General features: G+C 34.9%; 1 protein-coding gene across 1 annotated transcript; it reads right to left on the bottom strand.

The window, feature by feature from the left end:
* Positions 1–483: 483 nt before the first annotated feature.
* Positions 484–9,200, bottom strand: LOC110452139 (furin-like protease kpc-1). The gene is made up of 12 exons (XM_021500497.1): positions 9,115–9,200; positions 8,048–8,179; positions 7,066–7,130; positions 6,403–6,491; positions 5,961–6,133; positions 5,665–5,871; positions 4,949–5,046; positions 4,064–4,167; positions 3,295–3,412; positions 2,633–2,937; positions 2,225–2,314; positions 484–699 (listed from the first exon to the last, which is right to left on the bottom strand). The coding sequence occupies exons 1-12, from the start codon at positions 9,148–9,150 to the stop codon at positions 497–499; spliced, it is 1,620 nt and encodes a 539-aa protein (XP_021356172.1). The 5' UTR covers positions 9,151–9,200; the 3' UTR covers positions 484–496.
* Between the last annotated feature and the right edge of the window lie 13,502 nt (positions 9,201–22,702).

Below are 22,702 nucleotides of genomic sequence, written 5' to 3' on the forward strand. Positions count from 1 at the left end.
CGGACAAAATAACGTGTAACATAATATTCAAAGGGAGAGATAGCCGTGACGATTACGAAATTGTGACGTCATAATTACAATAACTCGCAATAATGTCACAATGATATCAGGCATGCGGGTGTTTGAGCTAGCTAGATTGACACACTAAGAACCAGAAGCATTGCTAGTGTTTATGAAGAAGGCATTGAAGCTTAATATTTTAATCAGAAATTAATCGTTTGATTATGGACAAAAATTAAACGTTTATAGAGTGAAAATGTTTGATACATTGCTAACTGGGTTGTTTTTTTTTAAATTTCAGCCTAACGCATTGTATTTGATCCAGTATTGTATTTAGTCATTTGTGTTTCAGAGTATATATTTTTTCTTAATAGGTTCCCTCAAGGTCCATAGATACATATGAAATAAAGATAAAGAAAGAAACAATAACCATAATTATAATAAATATTTATAAATAGTAAGGTCAAACCGATTGGGGTCCAATACGACGTTTTGCTCAATTGGGAAATTCGCCATTTATTGCGTTGTTAGAATCTTCTGTGCTATTCCTTTTCTTCATTTTTTTGAAGGCGATAATAACACCAGACGCCAAACTGACAACCCCTAAAATTGATCCACCAATTACTAATCCACAAGTTGTTGCATTCTCGCTGTCGCAAAAGTTGTCCTCTTCTTTCGTCGTTATACTTTTCGTAGACTCTAATAAAAGAGTAAGGATCAATTTAGTTGACTTTTACTTATTATTGAGAAACGTTTTGAAATATGCTTCTTCCAAGTTTTGCTGCCATATTTAACTTTACAACACCTTGTCAGTGAAAATATCGCATTCCTTCCACTAGCAAAATCTGATATCTTTCACAGTATGACACCTATACAGAAAACTTTTATCATTGATCAATCAGAAGGGTACTTTTTATCACAGCATAGACGAAAACGGTAAAAATGATGTTGAGTAGCCCATTCATATGGTGCGATCTAATATAATTGCGTACGCTTTGATGCAGGAATGTTTTTTATTTTTAAATATCACTTATATTTCACTCGGTTTGCAGAATAAACATTAATTTCTTTCGGATAAGAAAGAGGCCGACATGATAGTCTAATGGGTTTCCTTTCTGTCTTGTTGTTTCATCAGTTTCTGTTTTTTTATTTCTATGTGTATAGATTTTTTCATTTATTAATGACCTTGTGCATTTGCACTGTGATACATTTCTCTCATATTCCATTGTGGTTGAATGGAGGAGAATCACAAAGTCGACATGCAAGAAGGACAAAACCTGAGTATTGGTACAGTACGAAAAGACAACAACAGGAACCTGTTTTTAAGCCATATGCATTTGTTTTAATCTCGCAAGTGTTTGCGGATTCTCTTTCTAATATATAGGGACGTTACCTTGATTATATGTTATTGCAAAATGCATAATTTTACTTTTTTCTCTAAAATAGTTTCACTTTTGACATTGTCCGAGTTGCCATTTTTAAATTGAAACAAAATTGCCTAGAATGAGCAAAACAACTGTGCTGTTTAATTATATGGGACAATTTTTGTGATCACACATTATAAACCTGCAAAGTGATGGTAGGTGGGCGGGATTAATGTTGTGATCAAATTTTGATCATATTTAACCAAATTAACTTCCTTGAAATAAAAAAAAGTTAAAAGTAGATATTATCATAGAGTACAGCCACCAAAAACTTCATGTTGCTTCCTGATTGCCATTTATTCAAATTCATCTCGGTTTGGTATGCTAAATGATACTGTTGAAGTAGAGAAATCCAGCGCCATGTATTTTATCTCAAAGCAAAGAATTGTTTGTCACATTATTACCTTGTTATCAGTTATTATATAACTTGGACATGCTATGCATTATATAACAGCTTGCTGAGTTGTAATTTTCCTTGCGAACACAATATTTCAATTGTGACGTCTTAAATTCATGGCGTCAAGGATTTTTGACCGCAATGAAACCTCATCAGCGAGTGAGGAACGTTTGTAGTCAAAACGTCATATTTTAGAGTTCATAGCCTGAAAATTGTTGTTTTACTAACGTATGCATCAGGTATTTATTATGTGAAAAACAGTATCTGACAGGCGTTAAGGGTTTTAAATTTTAGACTTAACTTATCAATCCCACTTGAAACTCATTAAAGATCCTCTTTACAAGATATGTAAATTCCTTTATTAAGTAGAAAAACGAATGAAAATCTTCAAATAATTAATTACCTTTTGGTATCTGTTCGTCATCCGGTTGTCTTCCAAACGCAGGGTTATATTTCGTTCCATACAAAATTAAATTCCATTTGTGAAGAGATCCTAAGTAGAAACAGAGCAGTATAATATTCCCACATTTTGTTTTTTTAAGGTAAAATTTTAATCGCGAGAACCAAATAAATACTTCGGCTTGAATAAGTACCCGTCAATACAAGTAATGTATATTTTAAATGTTGTAGAAAGTTATTTCTTGATACTTTTGAAACAGTTACCAATGTGTGATGAATATATATGTTGTTTTATAAACACACTTCCTGAATAGCAATTTGTTGTTATTTGAAGCTAGATAGAATGTATGATAGAAACGAGCAATATAATGCATTAATTAATCTTGAAAGAATGATATTAAATGTACCATACCAGATTGTGAATAAACAGGTGTTGCCATTTTTAGAGTCCATTGTCCCGTCGGGTTCTCACCCCAAAAATGAACGGACATAAAACGCCATGTCTTTGCTCCTCTGTGTACATCGCGCTGCCTGAGGGTAAGCATGTGACTGGTCGTTCCAGAGGGAGATGTAAGATCCAATTCTACGGCTCCATGTTTTGTAGCAGAAAAGCTTACTTCTATTTCCACATGCTCGAGAAAATTAACTTCGTGAAATATGTGTGTATCATTGCAATTATTTGAAGTTATGAAGCTCGTCACAGAAACATTTGATGACCTAAAACATAAAATGATATACCAGAACTATTAGCAACTGTCAAAACAAGAATAGAAATTTCAAATAAGAATCAGTTATGTATCTAAGATTTTTTACAGATTTTTTTTTGCTAAGGTTTAATGTTGTTTTGTGACAATATTGTAGATTTCCAATGAAGATATTCAATAAAAAGAGCTTAAACGTGGGTAAGCTGTATTTGAAAGATGTTTGACGTTACTCTTCCAAGAATCACAAATATAATAATCCACTTTATTTGTACGTGCGTACATGTATGTTATGCCGATGTGATACACCCGATTAATTATTAATTAATATAGTATAAAATAGCAAAACCTTGCATTTGAAAAGTTTTGTTACCTTTCTACCGTCATAATGTCTGAAACGCATTTATGTTGAAAGGGAACAAGTTTCCAGGTGATTGCTTTGTCAGTTAAGGCATTAGCGTCCAGAAGCCCAAATCCAAATAAATCATTATCTGGAATGCAATGAAACAATTGGTTTAAACATGTGCGATACATCAACTTTGTGAAATTCATTCTTGTAGTACAAACTGGAATGGTCATTCTTAAGTTCAAATGATCATGCTATTTATCTCGATAAGTACCTCATCGACGAGCTCTTAAATATGGTATTCAAGCTTAACATGAAGTAAACCTGCTGTAAAATGTCACGCAAAACATGATGTTAGTGTTATATTACTAATAAATCAAATATTTGCACAACAGCATAAACATAAAAGGTCGAAAATGTACTTAAGAGTCTATTCAAACTTGCTTAATGGAGAATGAAGGTGATATGAATGACCTACACGAAATCAGATGATCGGAAAGGCTATATAGTGCATCTGTTAACAGATTTTCATATAGATTTCGATAACGAACGAAATGGCCTCAGAATGCAAGATTGTATTACAGGAATAACTTGTGTCTTAACTTCGAAAGGAGAAAACAATTCACATATGGATCAAGCATACTGAAACTGACATGGAGTAAAAACACTTACATAAGTTGAGGTTGGTTAGGTATATATATTTTGCTTTTCAGACAGCGTGTTTAACATTAGACAGTTGTAATAGGATTATTTTGTCTGCTCTATACAACTGATTGAGATAAGTAGATATACTTACACATGTATCCACCTCCATTTCGTTTCCATGTTCTTCCCTGTAAACTATGTTGCTTTGATGTTGAAACAATGAGATGCTGGATGTCCCGATAGGTCAGATTCGGGCTGAAATTTAAAAACAATAGCCTCAAGCAAAACAGCAACAACGGTGTTTTGAGACCAGCTATAACGTTTGCAGTGCAACCAAAATTTTAAATTTGTCGGGAAGACTAAAGAGGGGATGCTAACCTTTCTCGGGGCGTACACGTCATACTTATATAACTTATTTAAACTTTTTGAAACAAGAGATCATCTCGCGAATAATAATTTGTCAACCGCTTTGAGACGACCTACGAAATAGGTTGTAATAAATCAGTATATAAGAACCTCCAATTATTATTGTTATTATTATTATTATATATTGTCTTATCTGAAATATCCTTTTGAATAGCTACAGTATATCATTTATTTTCATTTCAACCATGCATTTATTTCTAACTAAATTTTGTTATATTGTTCCCTTGCCTTGTTTGAATTCTCTTCACCTAGCCTTCTTCTTATTATTATAGTTAAATATATAAGTTACTTTAATCTTATTTTATTTTATTGCTCTGTCATGGTCGCCCCATTTGGCATATTTGTCAAGATCCTAAATACTTAATGATGTCATTGAGCAATTATCTAAAAACAAACAATTAATAAATAGATAAATAGATATTTTAAAAAACTATTTTTCTCTTCTATTTGCGCTGACCAAGCACATTTTCCTTCTTCTTTTTCAAGTTTTAAGACGAAACAGTTTATGAGTAATCAAATATGTATCACTCTCACCCACCCATCCCCAGCGAAAACATTCCACTACCACTCAACATATGAAATTTCACAATACATTTAAAAATACTATTACTTTGCCTCAAGAACAAGTGCTATGACAGCGGCTGACAATGGTGTTGAAGCAGATGTCCCAGAGAAGTTTGTGCAAGATCCACCTATATCGGTTGTCAGCTGTGAATAGACACTATATAACTACACAATTTGCATAAGACACTATACAGCAGAAATTAGAGGTTCTTGAAAAAAACAAGCAAATGGAGAGGGGGATATTCTAATATATGAGTATGCACTTTTAAAAGAATTTTCGCTTCAATTTATCATAACTTAAGAAGAAATCTTAAAATACTAGATAATCACAAACAATTGTTCAGGACATTAATGGCATTTTAAAGATGTAAATTCTTTATCAATATTTGTTATATAAATCATAAAATTGGCATTAAATGATAATAATCCTCTTATTCTATGATAAAAAGGTGATTAAACATTAATTGCTAGAAATATGACGTTATTAGAAAACCCATTTAAAAACTGCACATACGGTCTTTACAACGGTGTATCAACTCAGTGATACAGGTTAATGCAAGAAATTCACTCTTTCAGGCTCTTTCTTATCCACTATGTATCCATTCTGTCCTTGAAAGACTCAGGTGCGACAGATATTTCTTTACAAATTCAGACAGAAAATGCCTTACTGTTGCAAAATATACTAAATATACTACAATATCAATTTAGTCATGCAAAGAACTTTATCAACTATTACCATTGATAATTACATGAGTTACTTACGATATCATATTGGACGTCGTCACCACTATAACATGAAGCCAGAATCGCCGAACAGTACTCAGAGTAATAACCAGCATATTGATTCTCTGATACACTTGCTATTGATATAACGTTAATTGATTTCGCATAACCATCACAGTTGCAGTTATCGTTGGTGCCACCATTTCCGCTGGCCCATAAAAATATTGATCCGAGACCATTCCTGCCCTTGAATACAAAAACAAAATACTTTTTAAATAAGTTTCGGGCAGGAATAAATGTGATAAATCAACGCGAATAAGTTTTAAAATATATACCTTCTGAACGGCTGCGCTTATCGCATTTTCAACTACTGGCGGTTGTTGTTCAAAGCCTAGTCCTTCAATGACACCCCAGCTGTTTGAATAGATGTGAATCTCATCATATTTATGTACCAAAGCTCGGGATTCAGTCACTGGTGTTGATCCAAAGTTATCTGATATTCGTAAATCTATTAAACAAGATATTAACAGACAATAAATAAACTTTTTTTTTAAATTCTAAATTCTAAATGTAAAATGCTATTTAAACTACAGTTCACTGTTTAACTCAAATTTAGTTTGTGTGTAACACGTAATGATAAATTCAATGCATAAGTATTATTACAAAGTATAATTTGCAATATGTTATTATTTCTTTATTACTAACTAAAATTGTTTAAATCTACGCGCATAATTAAAATGTATATATAAAACACCCGTATGAACTACATAAACTTACTGGCAAATGTTGATCCAAATGAAGCTCCGACAATGCAGTTTCTATTATTCCTCGCTGCAACTACAATACCAGCACATTTTGTCCCGTGGCTTAAGATGCAAAGTAAATGTTACAAATCAAAGCAGTTTTCGAATAATGGGCGACTATGTATGATTATTCTAGTAGAATACCGATAGAAAGAAAATAATACATCCCCTAGTATGCACATGTAAATCGCTAAGTATAATAACCTGTTTTAATTTATTCTGATCAAAATGTCATTTAAGGTGAAATCGACGAAAGTAAACCAAAACATTAATACAAAAATACACAATTGTAGCTCAAATATGCTACTAAAATACGGAAAACGGGGATAAAACATGAGAAGATTGTAAATGTGTATATATACACACGTGCAACACGTATTGCTGATATTATTATCAATACTATTTTGGGTAAAGCCAGTCCAAGTAAGTATTTCTTCATCACAAGTTTAACGTCAGCTGTCACATAAAAATCTTCACAAAAGACTCAGTGCTTTTTGTTTTCACAATCATGATCTGTACATTTTTTTAAAATAGATGATTATGTTCATTCATTCATCTAATAAGAAAAAAATGTATTTATTTCCACCAGCAACCAACATTCATATTCGTTTGCGCATTTAAACAAATATCTTTTCACCTTTCTCGATAAGCAGGCGACGGATCGTTGTCATTTTCAATGAAATCATAACTCAAACTCCTTTTCTGAAATTGAAAAAAAGAAACACAATCTAACTTTTCACAAATAAATATGTATATAACAATAACTTCTTACTTTATCCAGCAGAAATGTTCCTGATTGTGGAAAGAAAGTTACCGGTGTACTTGTTTTCTGGACACATTCATATAGATTTTGACAGTCATGCTTTAGAGTGACAAATTCGGTATATCAGGTCTCAAACTTAACGTTAAGTTTTGAAAAACAACTTGCAACGTACTTCACCAAAAAAAGTCATAGACGATCCTTGTGATTAACCAATTTTGTCTTAAAGATTACGAGGTTCAAATATCATCTGAACACGCTACCTAAGCAACGTGACAACAGAACTAAAGAAGGTAGCTTTAATTGACAGAATGTTGTTATAGAAAGTAAAAGATAAATTGTTTCCGATACGAGAAAGTGACTGTGTACTTTTTCTGAATACTGAGTTGGAGAAATTACAATGAGTGTTCATTTTAGGATATATATTTCAGAATAGTTGATCCACCTTCTGTCATTTAAATTGATAAAAATTAACCTGAACTGAGATATATACCGCTATAATGAGTGACTCCGTTTGATTTCGAAATGATTCAAAGTGAACATTCCTCTCGACTTACAACCGTAATGGATTGTATACATTTTCCACATGGTTAGCTTTCAAAACACTCGAACTGAGTAAAATCAATTGATATCAGTCTTTCTGAGATATAAAAAAACAAAATTTGATATAAAGCTGTTTGATGTTCGCATAGTAATTAGACAAAATGTTTAATTACACTTTAACGTTTGAAAATATACTAACATGAGTAAGAAAAAAATAAAAACAACAATCATGTCAATATAAATCCTGGGTGAAACAGTACGAAAAGAAAGGTTATGATTTGCATGTTTTATAAACAAATATGTAGCCCATACGTACCACCTTATTAGATAGATCAGGATGTGTAACATCAACACCGCCATCGACAATACCGATTACCACTCCCTTTCCTGTAAAGCCTTTTGCCCATGCCTTCTGTATGTTCATGCTAGGGATAGCTCTAACGTCGTTCTAATAAGATGGGAGGAAAAGATTAAATAATAAGACTTTTCATGTAACTTTTGCATTAAGCAAGTAATACAACCATCTCATATTTTAATATATTGACCCTTGTAAAATTTTATAAGATATCTCATCCTGTAGCTTTCATAGAGCCCTTAAATCCTTCGCTAAAAGGAAAATGACGTTGGTGATGAATTAGATGAATTAATTTAACAACAATTTATTCAGGAGCAAGCAATTCTTGAAACCCTTGTTATTGAGGACAAAACAATGTAAATATATTTGAATATAACGATTAAGAATCTGAAAATATCTACATTACCTATCTTCAATATCCCTTTAAGGTCAATTCATGAAAACATAAATATTAAAAGAAAATGAAAAGATCGACTAGAACTGGCACACAATTTGATAAAATGATATGTTGAATACGCAAACAAAGAAAAATGACCGAAAATCATTTCTGGAAAACTCATTCGGAAGAATTTGTATTTACATGTATATTGTATTAAATGCGCTGTTTATTTATTATGAAACAATTGTATTGTAAATTTTGTTTTTGTATTGCATGCTAGTATAAAAACAAGAATATATTTAAATAATGTTTAAAAATCATCTCAAAAAGCCAATGGATTCTTTTTCATTCATAACGCATGCCCTAGAAATCATTAAGCAGCGCAAACAAACACGCATTGTTATCAGTATTTACGATCATTAGATGAGCCATTAAAGAGAATAAATTCATAGTAATTACACAAAAAGATTTATTTTGTGATAAATATTTTTGACATAGCCATAATTTATCATAAGCAAATGAAAAGTCATATATATATATAATTATGCTTTATGCCGTTCTGAATATGTGATCTAAATTTCCCACAATGAATGGTATATATGCAATTTAATCTTTATTTTTCATCAACATATTTACTTTAAATACTTACTAGGTACCATTGTTTATTCCAAAGGGGGTCATTCATTGTTATTCCAGTACTTCGTAAATTAATCTTTCGCTTTTTTTGGCGTTCAAAACTTATGATCTATGCAAATAAAATGAACGAGTTACTATGTGCTACATGATAATATTGCAGAAGGCATCATGGACATCATGGACATCATGGACATTACATTAAAACATGATATATAGAAATATTTCTTTATTTTGAATCGCTGGAAAGACTAAGATATTTCAGAAGGTAAATCTTAAGTCAAACTTATGTATTTAATAAAGACACTTAACAAGATAATTAAGATAAATGCGTAATGTTTTATTTCACGCAACAAATAATTATCTTTCTGAATGGCAATAAATTGTTGGAATTTTCATTAACGTTCAGCATTATTTTGTGGCTGAGAATGAAGAATGTTAATATGTTTCTCCTAGTATTAAAGCCAAGTGATATCTTAGAGTTTATACTCACATAATGTAGTTTGAAGAAAAGCAACTTTTTCTTTGAACCACTGGTATATATTTCGGTTTTTTTTGTATTGGATCAACTATTTTATTCCGGATTGGATTGATAATTGCTTTATTGAAATTTTTGAAAGGTTGGTAGCGTATAATCTAGAGTTGTATTAACATAATAGATCAACTAACCTGTATTTTGGATTCAAATTAATCTAACAAATATTGAGATAATTATTAACCATATTCTTATGCTTAAAATATTTATTATTATTATTATTATTATCATCATTTTAATTAAAGAGCATTCTCCAAAAATTGGTATTGATTTGTCAATCGAATTCATCAGTATGTTTGTATCATTATTCCCTAATTACTTGCATGGTCACATCGCTTGATAACTGCCGTTGAAACCGAAGATGATCTGTCCACAGAATTCCTTAATTGTTTTACCCAAAAATACCCAGAGACGATCTGTAACGTACAAAATATATAATGCATCAAGTTGATATGCTATTTGCAGAACCTTAAATAAATATATTTTATATTTCTGTGTGCAAATCATCCTACATGAAATATATAGGCATTTATAAGCATTGATATATGAACATTCCTAAATAGAGATGTAGAAGCATTTCCATTAACGTCAGTACTCACCTCGTCAATTACACGAAATTTTGTATCATTAAGCAGCTCTTCTACAGCCTCTTTATCGGCTGAAGATTGTAGTATCCAGTCATTAGTCATAACGGCTCCTTGTTGTACACCATTTGTGATAATATTTGGCAAGGTAAAAACACAAAGAAAGACGTTTATCCACTGCATACTTGCTCTTAAATGGTGTTTCCAACGCTTTATGCTCTATGCCTACAACAACGACTTTGTTATCTCAACTCAGGACGATCAATAGCAATGTGTACACTAAATGCGTTTCAATCTGATTTATGAGAAGGGTCAGTGAAACCATAAAAATCAATCCTTATCAGTGGATTACTGCTTACAAGCAGAATTACTTTTTTGTAGACAATATGGGCGGACTTTAGCCAAGTTATTGACATGACCTTGTTTATCTGGGATCTCATTCATCTTTTGGATAATAATGAATATTGATTGACTTGAGAGGTTAATTTGGCTGAATTTGAAACACAGTATTATTTTTTGCATTTTTAACGAATATCCGTATCAACATGTTTAAACTAACGTTTACTCACTCATAACATTGGCTGATAAAACACGATTCAGAACTCATTGTAATAATGTAGATAATGCCAAAATATCAAATGAATAAGTACCTGTTGCTTTTAATTAAATTATTGCTGATTTTGAAATAAAATAACTGTAACGTTTAATGACAGTATACAAATTATTTACAAAATTTAGAATTAAAAGACCATACTAAACACATACAACATCGACCTACTAAACCAGCAGGTGAAAGATACTTAAGATGAAAACAAAATATTCATACATTTCCGAAGATATGTAAAGAAATGCAGTGTGCGAAGCCAAGAATATCCGGAACTGTACTGCAATGTGGAAACTGTCATTCATGATGATAAAGATAATCTGCAAATTATCTTTATTATCATGAATTGCTTTAAATCAGCAACCATCATAATTTTCTATTATTTAAAATAAAACTGTTCATAAAACAGCCATTTTCTTTTACGATCTTATATGTGTAAAATGTTGTTAAAATAACATATCTTATTTGTTATAATTAAGACGTTTTTTTTTATCTTAACTGTTATGAAACGGGAAACAGGCTTTTGTTTTATCATTCTGTGCTTTTTGTCACAATAGAAATATTTACATTACTGAAATTTTTTTTTTTTTTTGTATTTTGTCTGTTATTCTGATCTGTTCTCAGTTGGTATATGTTAACTTTAGGGTTATTGAACAAAACCTGAAGGGGCTCACACCTCTTTTTTCATCGTTATCACATTTTGCATTCATATTATTGGGGAAATGTCAAATATAATTACAAAACAAAACCATGTTTATATTAAGTATATCACAGGTTGCGTTTAATGTCATTTCACAAAGGATAAAAGCAGTATTGCCTTGAAATTTATTAATTTCAAGAAATATGTGGATTGTTTTCAAAGGCCTTCAATATACAAGTATAACCTATACACCACGTACCGAATCAAAATATTACATTTGTGTCCCAATGGAAAATACATTATTTGAAAGAATTTTCAGAATCGTTTTTTTATCGATATTTGCGAAGTGAAGTGGTATCAATATGATTCTTCGTTAAAACGAATTATTATCTCGGTCGGAATTCAGGATGACTGATTATGTCTGTTTCTTGAACTTTGAATCTTAATCATTACTCTTGACTGTCTGTTGTAATGTGAGAAGGGAAGTACCTTTGCGATAAGTCAACTTCATTAACCTGTATTGAAAACTTCTACCTCAAGTCGTACCTATTTTATTGATTCATCTTGTATTAAACATACTTACAATCTTGTTAACGATTTCTATTTATGTACAGTGATAATATTTTAATGTATATGATTATTTACGATGATTATGACAATAAACTAACGGTATAAAATTAAGATATTTAAAGCATGTACAACCGTTTACACTCATTCTGTTTTAATTTTGATTTAAAATAACAATTTTCAATGTTTCTAAATATGTTCAATATTGTATAAGATATTAAAAAACTGATTAACATTCTTTTCCTTCCTTTTTTTGTACCTTTAATGGTTTTGCCCTTTTTTCCAACCGAATCGATGAGAGAGTCGCTTTAGACATAGCATACTACAACATGCAAACAAAAGTTTACAATGATGAACGAATACAATGTCAGCTTAAAACCTGTTTGTTTGACTGGACAATATACATTGCCAGGGTAGTTAAAGGGGGAAAATTCAAGGCAAAAGACCAACTTATGGCTGGAATATTTAGACAATCACGGGATGACATTGGAAAAATATAAACAACATTATTCGGGTGAGAGTTTGAATGATTTCATAATGCATATCTTACACAAAGATGTTTACAATTTATACAAGTTCAATTACAAAGGATGGCTGTTTAGTCTAAAAATATAAAAATATAAAGTCATAAGAGTTATCGCCCTTACTCTTTACTGCGATGCATATATTGTTACAGCTAGCGGCAGTACTATTTTCATTATCTTATATTAAATGGCCTTGTCACTGACTGATAAGCGGCCTAACGCCATATTTGTTGCAACATGTGTTTATGTTCGTTGTGATACATAAAGACTTTACTATAAGAACACGGTGTCATTCCTTATTGGCGTGGTGGAAGCGTCTTACCCATGCCTAGAAGACTCTAATGAACATGCAGTCAACATCGTGACATCTGCATTTTGAGGTGAAGTCAGTAACATCAACAATATAGCCGCGTTTACACAGGGACTCGTAACGTTAGGGCCTATCGTTTATATAAATGAGAATGTTGCAGTGATTCACATAATCAAATGAGACTTTTCATCTATACCACGTCATGTTACAGACTTCCCTCTTTAATGTATATTATTGTTTACGATGATTATGACATATGTGCTGAATACATATAATAATGGACGAGTGTGATCCCAATTCAAAAGACAAAACAGCGTTTACACAGTGACTCGAAACGTTAGGGCCTACCGTTTATGTAATTGAGAGTGTTGCAGTGATTCACATAATCAAATGAGACTTTTCATCTATACCACGTCATACCAGCTATTTTGTCTTTTGAATTGGGATCCAACTCGTCCATTATTATATGCATTCAGCACAATTGTGAAATGTGTCTGTATTTGTCTGGAAAAAGTCTCAAACTTTTCACATGTTTATGACGTTTCAAAAAGTGACTATTTTTGTTTGGAAAGTGTCTCAAACTTTTGACACTTTTTTTTACCTAACCATCTAAATCCTTTTGTGTGTTCATTTTATAATCCTGAACATTTCCATTGTGACATTTTGTCTGTGTGATAAAGCGATATGACTGCCCCGAGATCCCCTAAACAATGGCAGTTAGCAAAATATGAGACAATAACATCTTATGAAAGTTGGCGACAGAACCTTGCGTATATTCTTTCACTGGACAATATTTGTGTTCCTTTCCTAGAGGCAATATGGCTAAAGAAAACCGCTGCAAACCCCCATAGATGTTTCACTAATGATAACGACCCCATCCCGTCAGAACAGCAGATCACTGCTCAGAAGAATGCCCACCTAGACCTTATGTTAGGGCAGATTGCCAATTTTTTCCCCATTATCTCAAGGAACACCCTAGTAAAAAGCTAACTTTCTCTAAATGATATTTATCAAAAAATCCGACAACACTACGGCTTCCAGTCCACCGGTGCTCACTTTCTGGATTTGTCGAGCATATCTTTACAGCCAGACGAAAGACCTGAGGGTTTGTTCCAACGTCTTGCAGCATTTTTTGAGGGCAATTTACTTACTGCCAGCTGCGGCGTTACACATAACGGTGAAGCTGTCGACGTAGACAAGAATATTACTCCCACTCTGGAGGACACTGTTGTCGTCATATGGCTTCAACTCATCCATCCAAGCCGACCCATTCTTGTAAAACAGAAATATGGTTCTGAGCTCCGTAATAAGTCACTCGCTTCCTTAAAGCCTGAAATTTCTCAGGCCCTCAATTCTTTCCTGGATGAGCTCCGCTGTATAGATAATACCAAGGCTATGCGTGTCAGCAACACATTCTCAAAGGGGTACAGTTTCAAGAGTAAGGACAGATCACGGCAGAGACCCGCATTGCCTTGCATCTTATGCAAAACAGCCAAGCGACCCTATACCACAAATACACTCATGAATTGTTACTACCTAGCTGAATGTGACAGAAAATCTTTCAGTCACTCGCGTCTTGTGACCGAGGGTGATGCCGAATCTTGTCAAGAGGAAGCAAATGAGGTTATAGACTCTGATTTTGACAGCGTCGCTCAGTCAGTGAGCGGTGAAGGGCCTGTCGCCCACATTGTGAGCATCGTTCAATCCCCGGTTTTCCATACATTTTTTAAAGAATATTCTGTAAAGCTGCCACTTGACACCGGCGCTACATCAAACATGGTCCGGGCATCCTCCGCCCGTATGTTAAAACTGGAAACCCGTTTATGTCCCGAAACGACATCGGTGTTCGCCCAGCGAAACGGCAAATCATGATAAATGGTACTGAGGTTATCAATTACGGCGCTCCACCTAGTCGATCTTCACATTCAAGCGTGCGTCGTACTCCGGCTTTTCTACTACGCAATCCAAACGCACTGTGGGTTTACCTGGGGAATACCTTCATCTCTCTATGCCATTCGATTTGGAGCCCGACACAATTTGGGCCCTTGAGCCGAGATTTGACATTCCTTCTAATGTGCAATCCTTGCGGCCTGGCCTCCACCACAAGACATTCTTCCCGTGGATTCACACAGTGCGTTTCATCAATTCCACTGACTTGCATATTGTGCTGAAAAGTGGTGAACAGCTTTGCCAAATCAGACACGTTACCAGTCCTCCTAAAAAGTCCGTATCATGCGACCCCCTACCTACCACCACTGTGCGTGATACGCCTTCTACAATGGAAAGCCCTTTGCACACGATGTCGTCGTTGATCCCGACTCCTGTTTAGACTCAATCACCAACGATAGATTTAACTAGCTCCGCACCGAGTTTGATGATGTTTTCAACCCCTCCCTTTCCAATTATAACGGCGCGAGTGGACCTATCGAAGCTGTGGTGAATATAGGTCCAACTCTCCCACCTCAGCGCAAAGGGCGACTTCCACAGTACAACAGGGGCACTATGGAGTAGTTACAAGCGAAGTTTCATGATCTTAAGTCAATGGGTGTCTTCGCTAGACCTGAGCAGGTCAATGTTCAGGTTGAATATCTCAGCACCTCCGTTCTGATACGGAACCACAACGGTGGAAGCAGACCTGTCACTTCATTTGGTGAAGTTGCTCAGTACAGCAAGCCGCAACATTTGCTAATGCCCAACGTTGATGGTGTTTTGCGTGAAATAGGTAAAAGGAACTACAAATTGTAGTTGATCATCACTAAACTAGCTAAGGCCTTTTACCAAATTAGCATCTTCATACATGAGGAAGTGCGGCGTCGCTACTTCATTCATGGGTAAACGTGTGAACACTCATTCCGCCATGGGCATGCCCGGATCTGAAACCTGCCCCGAAGAGCTCATGTCAAGGATCCTGGTGATCTCATCCAGGAAGGCTGTGTTGCCAAAATCGCTGACGACTTGTACATTGGTGGCCAGACTGATGAGGAGATTCTTTTTAATTGGCGACGTGTCCTTCTCTTACAACAGATGAATAACCGTCGTTTGTCAGCGTCAAAGATTGTAGTTTGCCCGAAAAGGGCGGTCGTCCTCGGCTTGATTTGGTCAAATGGCATTCTACAGGCTAGCCCACATAAGCTGGCTGCGTTATCAGCTGCCGACCCCTCTGCTACCGTACAGGGCATATGATCATTTATCGGCGCATGCAAGGTACTCAGTCGCGTGCTTCCCAGATATGCAGACCTGCTCGATCCGTTAGATCAGGCTGCAGCAGGAAACAAAACGAGGGAGAAAGTATCGTATGGTCGGATGACCTCATTAACTCTTTTAACAGCGTTAAACATGCATTGGAGAAAATTATTCTCTTCCATGGCGTACACCATGAGATTGGGAGAGTGAAGAACACCAATCAAAACCCAGTCGCGCAGCATGCAATAGCGGAACTTGGGTTGGAGATTATTTACCTATCACCAGAGGGAGGCACTGTCTCAGCAGTCACTTTAGCTCTCGCGTATTCGCGTGTTCGGCGTGATGGTCCCTTTTCTCGCGAACTCTGGACACAAACAGACCAGCTTACTGAAGACCAATGACCTATCATCGATAGGCAGATCATCCACAGACAGAGTTTGTCTCGCGAACAGAACCACGTACCTAGTGCCAAAACCAAAGCCAGTGGGGCCACGAAAATATGCCATAGTAGTATTTCCGTTGGTGACTTAGTCTTTCTCATGTGTGATAAGAACAAAACCAACGTACGCGAACAATATCTTGTCCCTTACATTGACAATGATCATACGTGCCATCTATGGAAGTTTACCAGTTTGCAGTACCGTTGTAAGGTGTACACTGTACCCATGTCGCAGTGTTACCCAGTACTACCAACACTTTTTATGCCGTCGCCTCAGGAAATCATCCGAGGTCAAATATCAAGTGAAACTTTAGACTCTGACGATAACGATGACGATGACCCGTGTGGCCTAATCCCCCCCAAGCCCTCCGCTGACATTTGGTCACCTGTCGTGTCCTCCTCCTACATTTACTTTCCATCAGCCACTACACCTACAACCAGACTTTGCAGTGCCTCATGTGTTGACTCAGTCCCCCGCGCCTGCACAACCTCCTGTACCTGATGCTATCTTATCCGTTCCCGTTACGTCTGATCCAATAACTTCTCTGCCGCAAAGTGTGCCCGAGTCACCACTTCGTCGATTGACTCACTCTCGTCTTACTCCTTGTTGGCAAAAGCAGGATTGGGACCTCAGCTGATGAAACCGTTGTGTGAACTATGGCCTTTTAAGTTCTGTTTTCATTTACTCATCGACTTCATGTGTTGTTAATACATGTATAGACATGCATTTGCAAAGGACAGGTTAAGGGACAGAGACACTGTAGCCTCGTTATGGTTATCTAAATGTATTGAGTGTTCACATTCATTTTCATAAATACATGTTCCATTAATTTAGAATTAGTTAATATCTCAAAGGACATATTAGAGATAAAGGCAATCACGCCAGTACTTTATTTTCATTATGGCATTATGTTACATTACGCGGCCTTGTCACTGACTGATAAGCGGCCCCATGATGGGCCCTTCCTCTTCCGGCCTAACGCAATATTTGTTGCAACATGTGTTTATGTTCGTTGGTTACATAAAGACTTTACTGTAAGAACACGGTGCCAATGCTTATTGGCGTATCTCAGGGAGAATCTGAAGGAATGGATATATATATATATAGGGAAATAATAATAAATACATTATGTGATAAAGTGTAAAATTGTAAAACAATTACTGAATCACAGAGATATATGAACAAGGCAAATAACAAGTGATATTTCTCTTCATCTGGTTACCATAAATGTTGTACAGTACCTGCTGTGTGTACTGCCCATGACAATATCTACGTTACGCAGTTCAATTTATCTCTGACACACATTGTTGGAGTTATATATGTAGGTCTGCAACATCTATGTATTTTATTGCTTATATTTTCCCTTTATATTGCCCCTCAATTCAAAATATCCCGTTGTTATCGGCGAGGGCAGGTCAATAACAAGAACAGCAACAGAGGAGCAGCTGACGTCAGAATTCAATGGAAGCTGCCCTGGTCCAACTGTACACATGCAAATAAAAAAAAGGCTATTAAGGGGAGGCTATTGTGTATACAAAAAAACACAGTTCTGTTGGACAGGGATTCTTAAACGCTGTAAATTTGCTTGGCTATATATACCAGGAGCACACCTGCACCTTTGTCAACAGTTCAGGGGCCTTATTCGTGATACCATTTTCATGTTCAAAGATGAATTTTGTGCCCAGCCTAGTTTTCTGTTAATTTGATAAAATTATTCGACACGGCCAGAAAGTCAAGTCTAGATATAAACATATAAAAAAGTTATTCGGCTTTTAATATTTCCTTAACTCTCTAAAAACAAATAATTGACAATATCTAATTTGATAGCCAGGACAAGGAGTTGGAATTAAGACCAGAATCTAAGTTTGTCATGACAACGGTTTCATGAAAATGGGTCAAGAATGGTCATCGGAGAAAATAAGTTTCGTGTGTTTCTGACATTTAACACGTCCGAGTGTAAACCTTCATTGACACTATGAACACAATTAACGAACTTGCTGACCTTTCGGAGGAACCGTTTTTATAATTATATAGCTTGTCTATCAGTTTGTCCTTAAAGTACTGTGTCGGTGAACTGCCTTCCAGCACTTAGTGGATACTGATTTGATGGAGTTATAGCCATTAACAGTTTTTCGGAACACAAAAGAACAATATTTTATACAATTAGCCTCGCCTCCCGACCAGCCTGCACCTGGTCACTTTTGATTCGCCATTATCGATTGGAATGTTTCGGGCATTATTTGAGATTTAGACCTCTGTTTGGTAAATTAGCTTCTATCCTTTGATACAGTCAACACATATTTGATTAGTATCTATATATGATATCTTTGTTATAACTTAATATAATCTATTACCTGTAACTGAGCGAGATCGTGTTATCTCAGTCAAGGGTTAAGATTCTGTAACAAAATCCCAACCGAGGCGTAAGCCGAGGGTGGGATGTTACAGAATCTTAGCCCGAGACTGAGATATCCCGATCTTGATCAGTTACAGGTAATTGATTTTTTTTCTCGCACCTTTTAGTTAAAAAAAACCTATTCAATTTTGCTAAAAACTGCAAGTTTCCCGCCTTGGGCCTCAAGTGATAATGACCTCTTCACTACATTCCGTTCATACATAGATCACAACGTATTTCGCAGTGTGAATTATATTTTATCTACAACATCAAATATCTTACAACATCAAAACTATACATATAACGACAAAACAGAACATTTATAATGCAAATTGTCTATTTCAAGCAGTTAACTCGCGGATAAATACATCGCAGTGTAAAAATTCCGCGAAATGTCACGTAAAGGTACAAGACAGATCGGACGAAATAGAAAAATCTAGCATTGGGTATGACGTGGGATATCTCTGTCTGAGGTGCGAGAATAACGTTTCCAGTGCTTTTGTTTTAAATATTTGCAAGGAAGTACAGCTAAGTTGTTATCAAACAATCTATTTGTTTTTTAACCAGTACAAACATGCTACTTTTCCTGTGCCATATAAATAGACAACCAAGGATATCAATTGTTTATCTTATATTGTGTGGGTTTATTTTATAATGGTAGCATCAAAATACAGCAACATATATAACAATAGCGGCCATTGGTCAACACTGACAAATCCAACCCTTTAATGAGTTGCCTTTGGCAATATCTCTGTCCATCTAGGGTTCTATTGTAAACGAATGTATTACAGCATTAGGAATGTGAATGGATTTTCGTTACATATATGAAATCTCACCTTTGAGACAATATAATCTAAATTGTAAACACCAGACAATGCCCACTCCATCAAGTTCAAAGCATGCAACGCCCATTCCAACTATAATACAAATTCGCCTCCTTGCAATTCAGGATAAAAAAATGCCATTCGGCCTTGTAAAACAATTTGGCAATCTTGCAGTACAAGAAAAAAAAACTTGGTCTTGTAACACTAATAAGCTATATGACGCTGATATCCAAATTCGCCCTCCAGTCCTGTAAAAATCTTATTTGCTCTCTGAAAAAAATACCATCTTGGCCCCGTAAAAGAATTCGCTGTCTGATCCTGTATTTTTATGATACTGGGGAAAAAAATCCTCTATAAACAAGCCTTTTAAACTAATCTGCTCTCTTACCCGAAAAACAATGCCCCTCTCTTGCTTCGTAAACTAAGTTCATCGATGGCACTGTAAAGAATTGTCTCGTCTGGCCCTGAAAAATTTGCCCTCTGAACCGTTTAACTCATTTTTTTGCCTGTAAAATAAACCCTCTTGCCCTGTATAACAGAATTTTCAGGTATTTAATGCTGTTCGTGCACAGTACACTTACTAATACAAGTAACTACCTATTCTGTACGAGTAATCTAGTAATGGTCCTATTTTGTAATCAGCCTTTCGTTCAAAATCGAAATGGGCTAAAATACTTCCAAAACATTAGTTCACAGTATGCAATTATATAATGGTNTGCATGTACATTGGTATCTAGATATCCTGTATACTCTCATTTTATTATCATTTAGGCCTATATATATATATATATATAAAAAAAATCAGTGTCTTTTCCAGAACCCTGCCCTCAATTACTTACAAACAGCATCTGTCAAAACAGACACCATCACCAGGAATTATCTCACCATTCAATAAGGAAAAAAAATACGTACTATAAATTACTAAAAAAAATTTTTTATATAAAAATAACATTTTTATCAAGGGAGATAATTTATATGGGTATTTAAAACAAGTAAGTACACTTCGGCGGATTAAAAAACCCAAAACAGCACGCAGTGGCGGATGCAGGGGCGTTGCCCTAGTTGCGTGGACAACACCCTTTTTCTGTGCCAAAAAATCAATCTGAGCATTTGAAGATTTTCCTCCTTTTCATATGCGAATTTCTCATTGAAAAGTGAACCAATGTTTTCTATGGCATCCTAAAATTTCTCTTGACAAATTCTACAATCATTTTAAAGATCTAATTAGTGGTCAAGGTAATCAAGTTAATGAGATAGGCGTTACCACTTTAGATGAAAATAATGTATTATGTGTATTACAGAAAAAGAAGTTATTTCTGCAATACATAAGTTAAAGTGTACCCTGAACGTTAAGCTATATCAAGCTATGAAAATACTTCATATTATACAATAAAAGGCTAAGAAAGTGCGAATGTCGTAGTTGACTCCGTTTCAGAAATATTGCAATTTATCTGAAAAACACACTTATGGCTCAGCGGCTATCGCCTCGATACGGGTCGCCCACATCTGTAGCAATATTATAGTAATATATCGGGAGACTTCGATCGGTAGTTCGATATGCTAGTTTTTAGCTATTCATATGATATATTCCGTCGTCACTAACTTGTGTAGGTAAAAGTTGAAGTGTTACATACATAAAATGACATTTTTACAATTCTTATGATGAAATGAGTTCTTATTAAGGAGGCAAACGATGTTCTGTATGTCCGAACAATCTATAGTGACTGTAAATATTACACTTTTTATTATTATATTTATCTCTAGAAAATATTATGAACCCCTTTATACAACACAAAACAATAGATTGAAATTTGAGTCAAACTAACGGAAGCTCACCCAGCCCCTTTCTTTGTATGCAGGAGATATACGATTGAAATTGACAAAAAAACGGTAATTTATACTCAAAATGAGCAGCAACCCGATTATTTTAGTCCCAAGTTATAAAAACTTAATAGCATTGGGAATAGTTTTCAAGTTTTATTCGAACTTTAGGCCATTGGCCCATCAGTATACAATACATATTATACACAAATCATGGACAATGTAAAGAGAATGAAGACAATCATATTCCATTATAAAAGAATGTGTAGATGTACGGATTCGAGTTAAACAAATTAATGCGATATTTCTTTGGCATATATTTTGTGAGGTAAACTTGTAATTATACAATAAACATTTTGGAGAGTTTTCCACTGAGGCCCTTATGGATTGTTTGCCTTGATCAAAAATTCTTTGTTTTATCAATGGTAATAACAAATTTTGCTGAGAGATACATGGATTTAATCAAACATCACTAAGACCTAGATGATTTAATTCATCTCTTACTACTATAGCCCAGTTGAAATCATTTTTACTACAACATTGTAATAAAAATCTATCGGAAGTGGATATATTATAATCATCAGATTTTATGATCTTAAACCAATATTTCATCATTCTAATTTTTCTCATCAAAACTAGAGGTAACCGTCCTAATTCAAGATCTTCGCTTTAAGTAATTAACAGCCACTTAGGTTTGTTAAGAAGCATTAAGTTGCACGACACTGTGCATGCGCTTACTTTCCGCTAATTCAAATCAAACATTGAGATTCGGGCACGTATTCATGAAACCGTTATCATGCTAAAGTAGGGATTTTGTGCTCAAGCCTAATTTCTTGTATCGGTTATAAATTAATAATAAAATCTCATTTTGTCAATGATTTGAATAAAAATGAAAAGACTTAAAGCCGAATTCTGTTTTCAATGTTTACATTTACCGTTTTGATCGTTTGACATTATTTATATTAGTAACAAGAATGTTGGTTTGAGCACATTTTCAATTCTTGACAAGAGGACGGTTTCATGAAAACGAGCCCAAATTGATTAAAAACCCTAAGCAGACGACCAAATATCTTTTCATGTTCATTCGGGGAATCTCCTTGAGGAAAGGAGAGAGTTATCTTCCAGGAGGAGGTTTTCTAGTCTGGGTCCCTGCTGCGATTGCTCCGACGAGTCTGCG

Source organism: Mizuhopecten yessoensis, unplaced genomic scaffold (genome assembly GCF_002113885.1).
Source record: "Mizuhopecten yessoensis strain PY_sf001 unplaced genomic scaffold, ASM211388v2 scaffold6443, whole genome shotgun sequence".
Taxonomy (NCBI): domain Eukaryota; kingdom Metazoa; phylum Mollusca; class Bivalvia; order Pectinida; family Pectinidae; genus Mizuhopecten; species Mizuhopecten yessoensis.

What these genes read in the sequence shown, in the direction of transcription:
- LOC110452139 (XM_021500497.1), bottom strand. Translation starts at nt 9,150, where the DNA reads ATGAATGACCCCCTTTGGAATAAACAATGGTACCTA. An exon ending in TCGCCTGCTTATCGAGAAAG is followed by an intron (nt 6,492 to 7,065) that starts GTGAAAAGATAT and finishes TTGCATCTTAAG; the next exon opens with CCACGGGACAAAATGTGCTG. An exon ending in TGACGAACAGATACCAAAAG is followed by an intron (nt 700 to 2,224) that starts GTAATTAATTAT and finishes CTCTTTTATTAG; the next exon opens with AGTCTACGAAAAGTATAACG.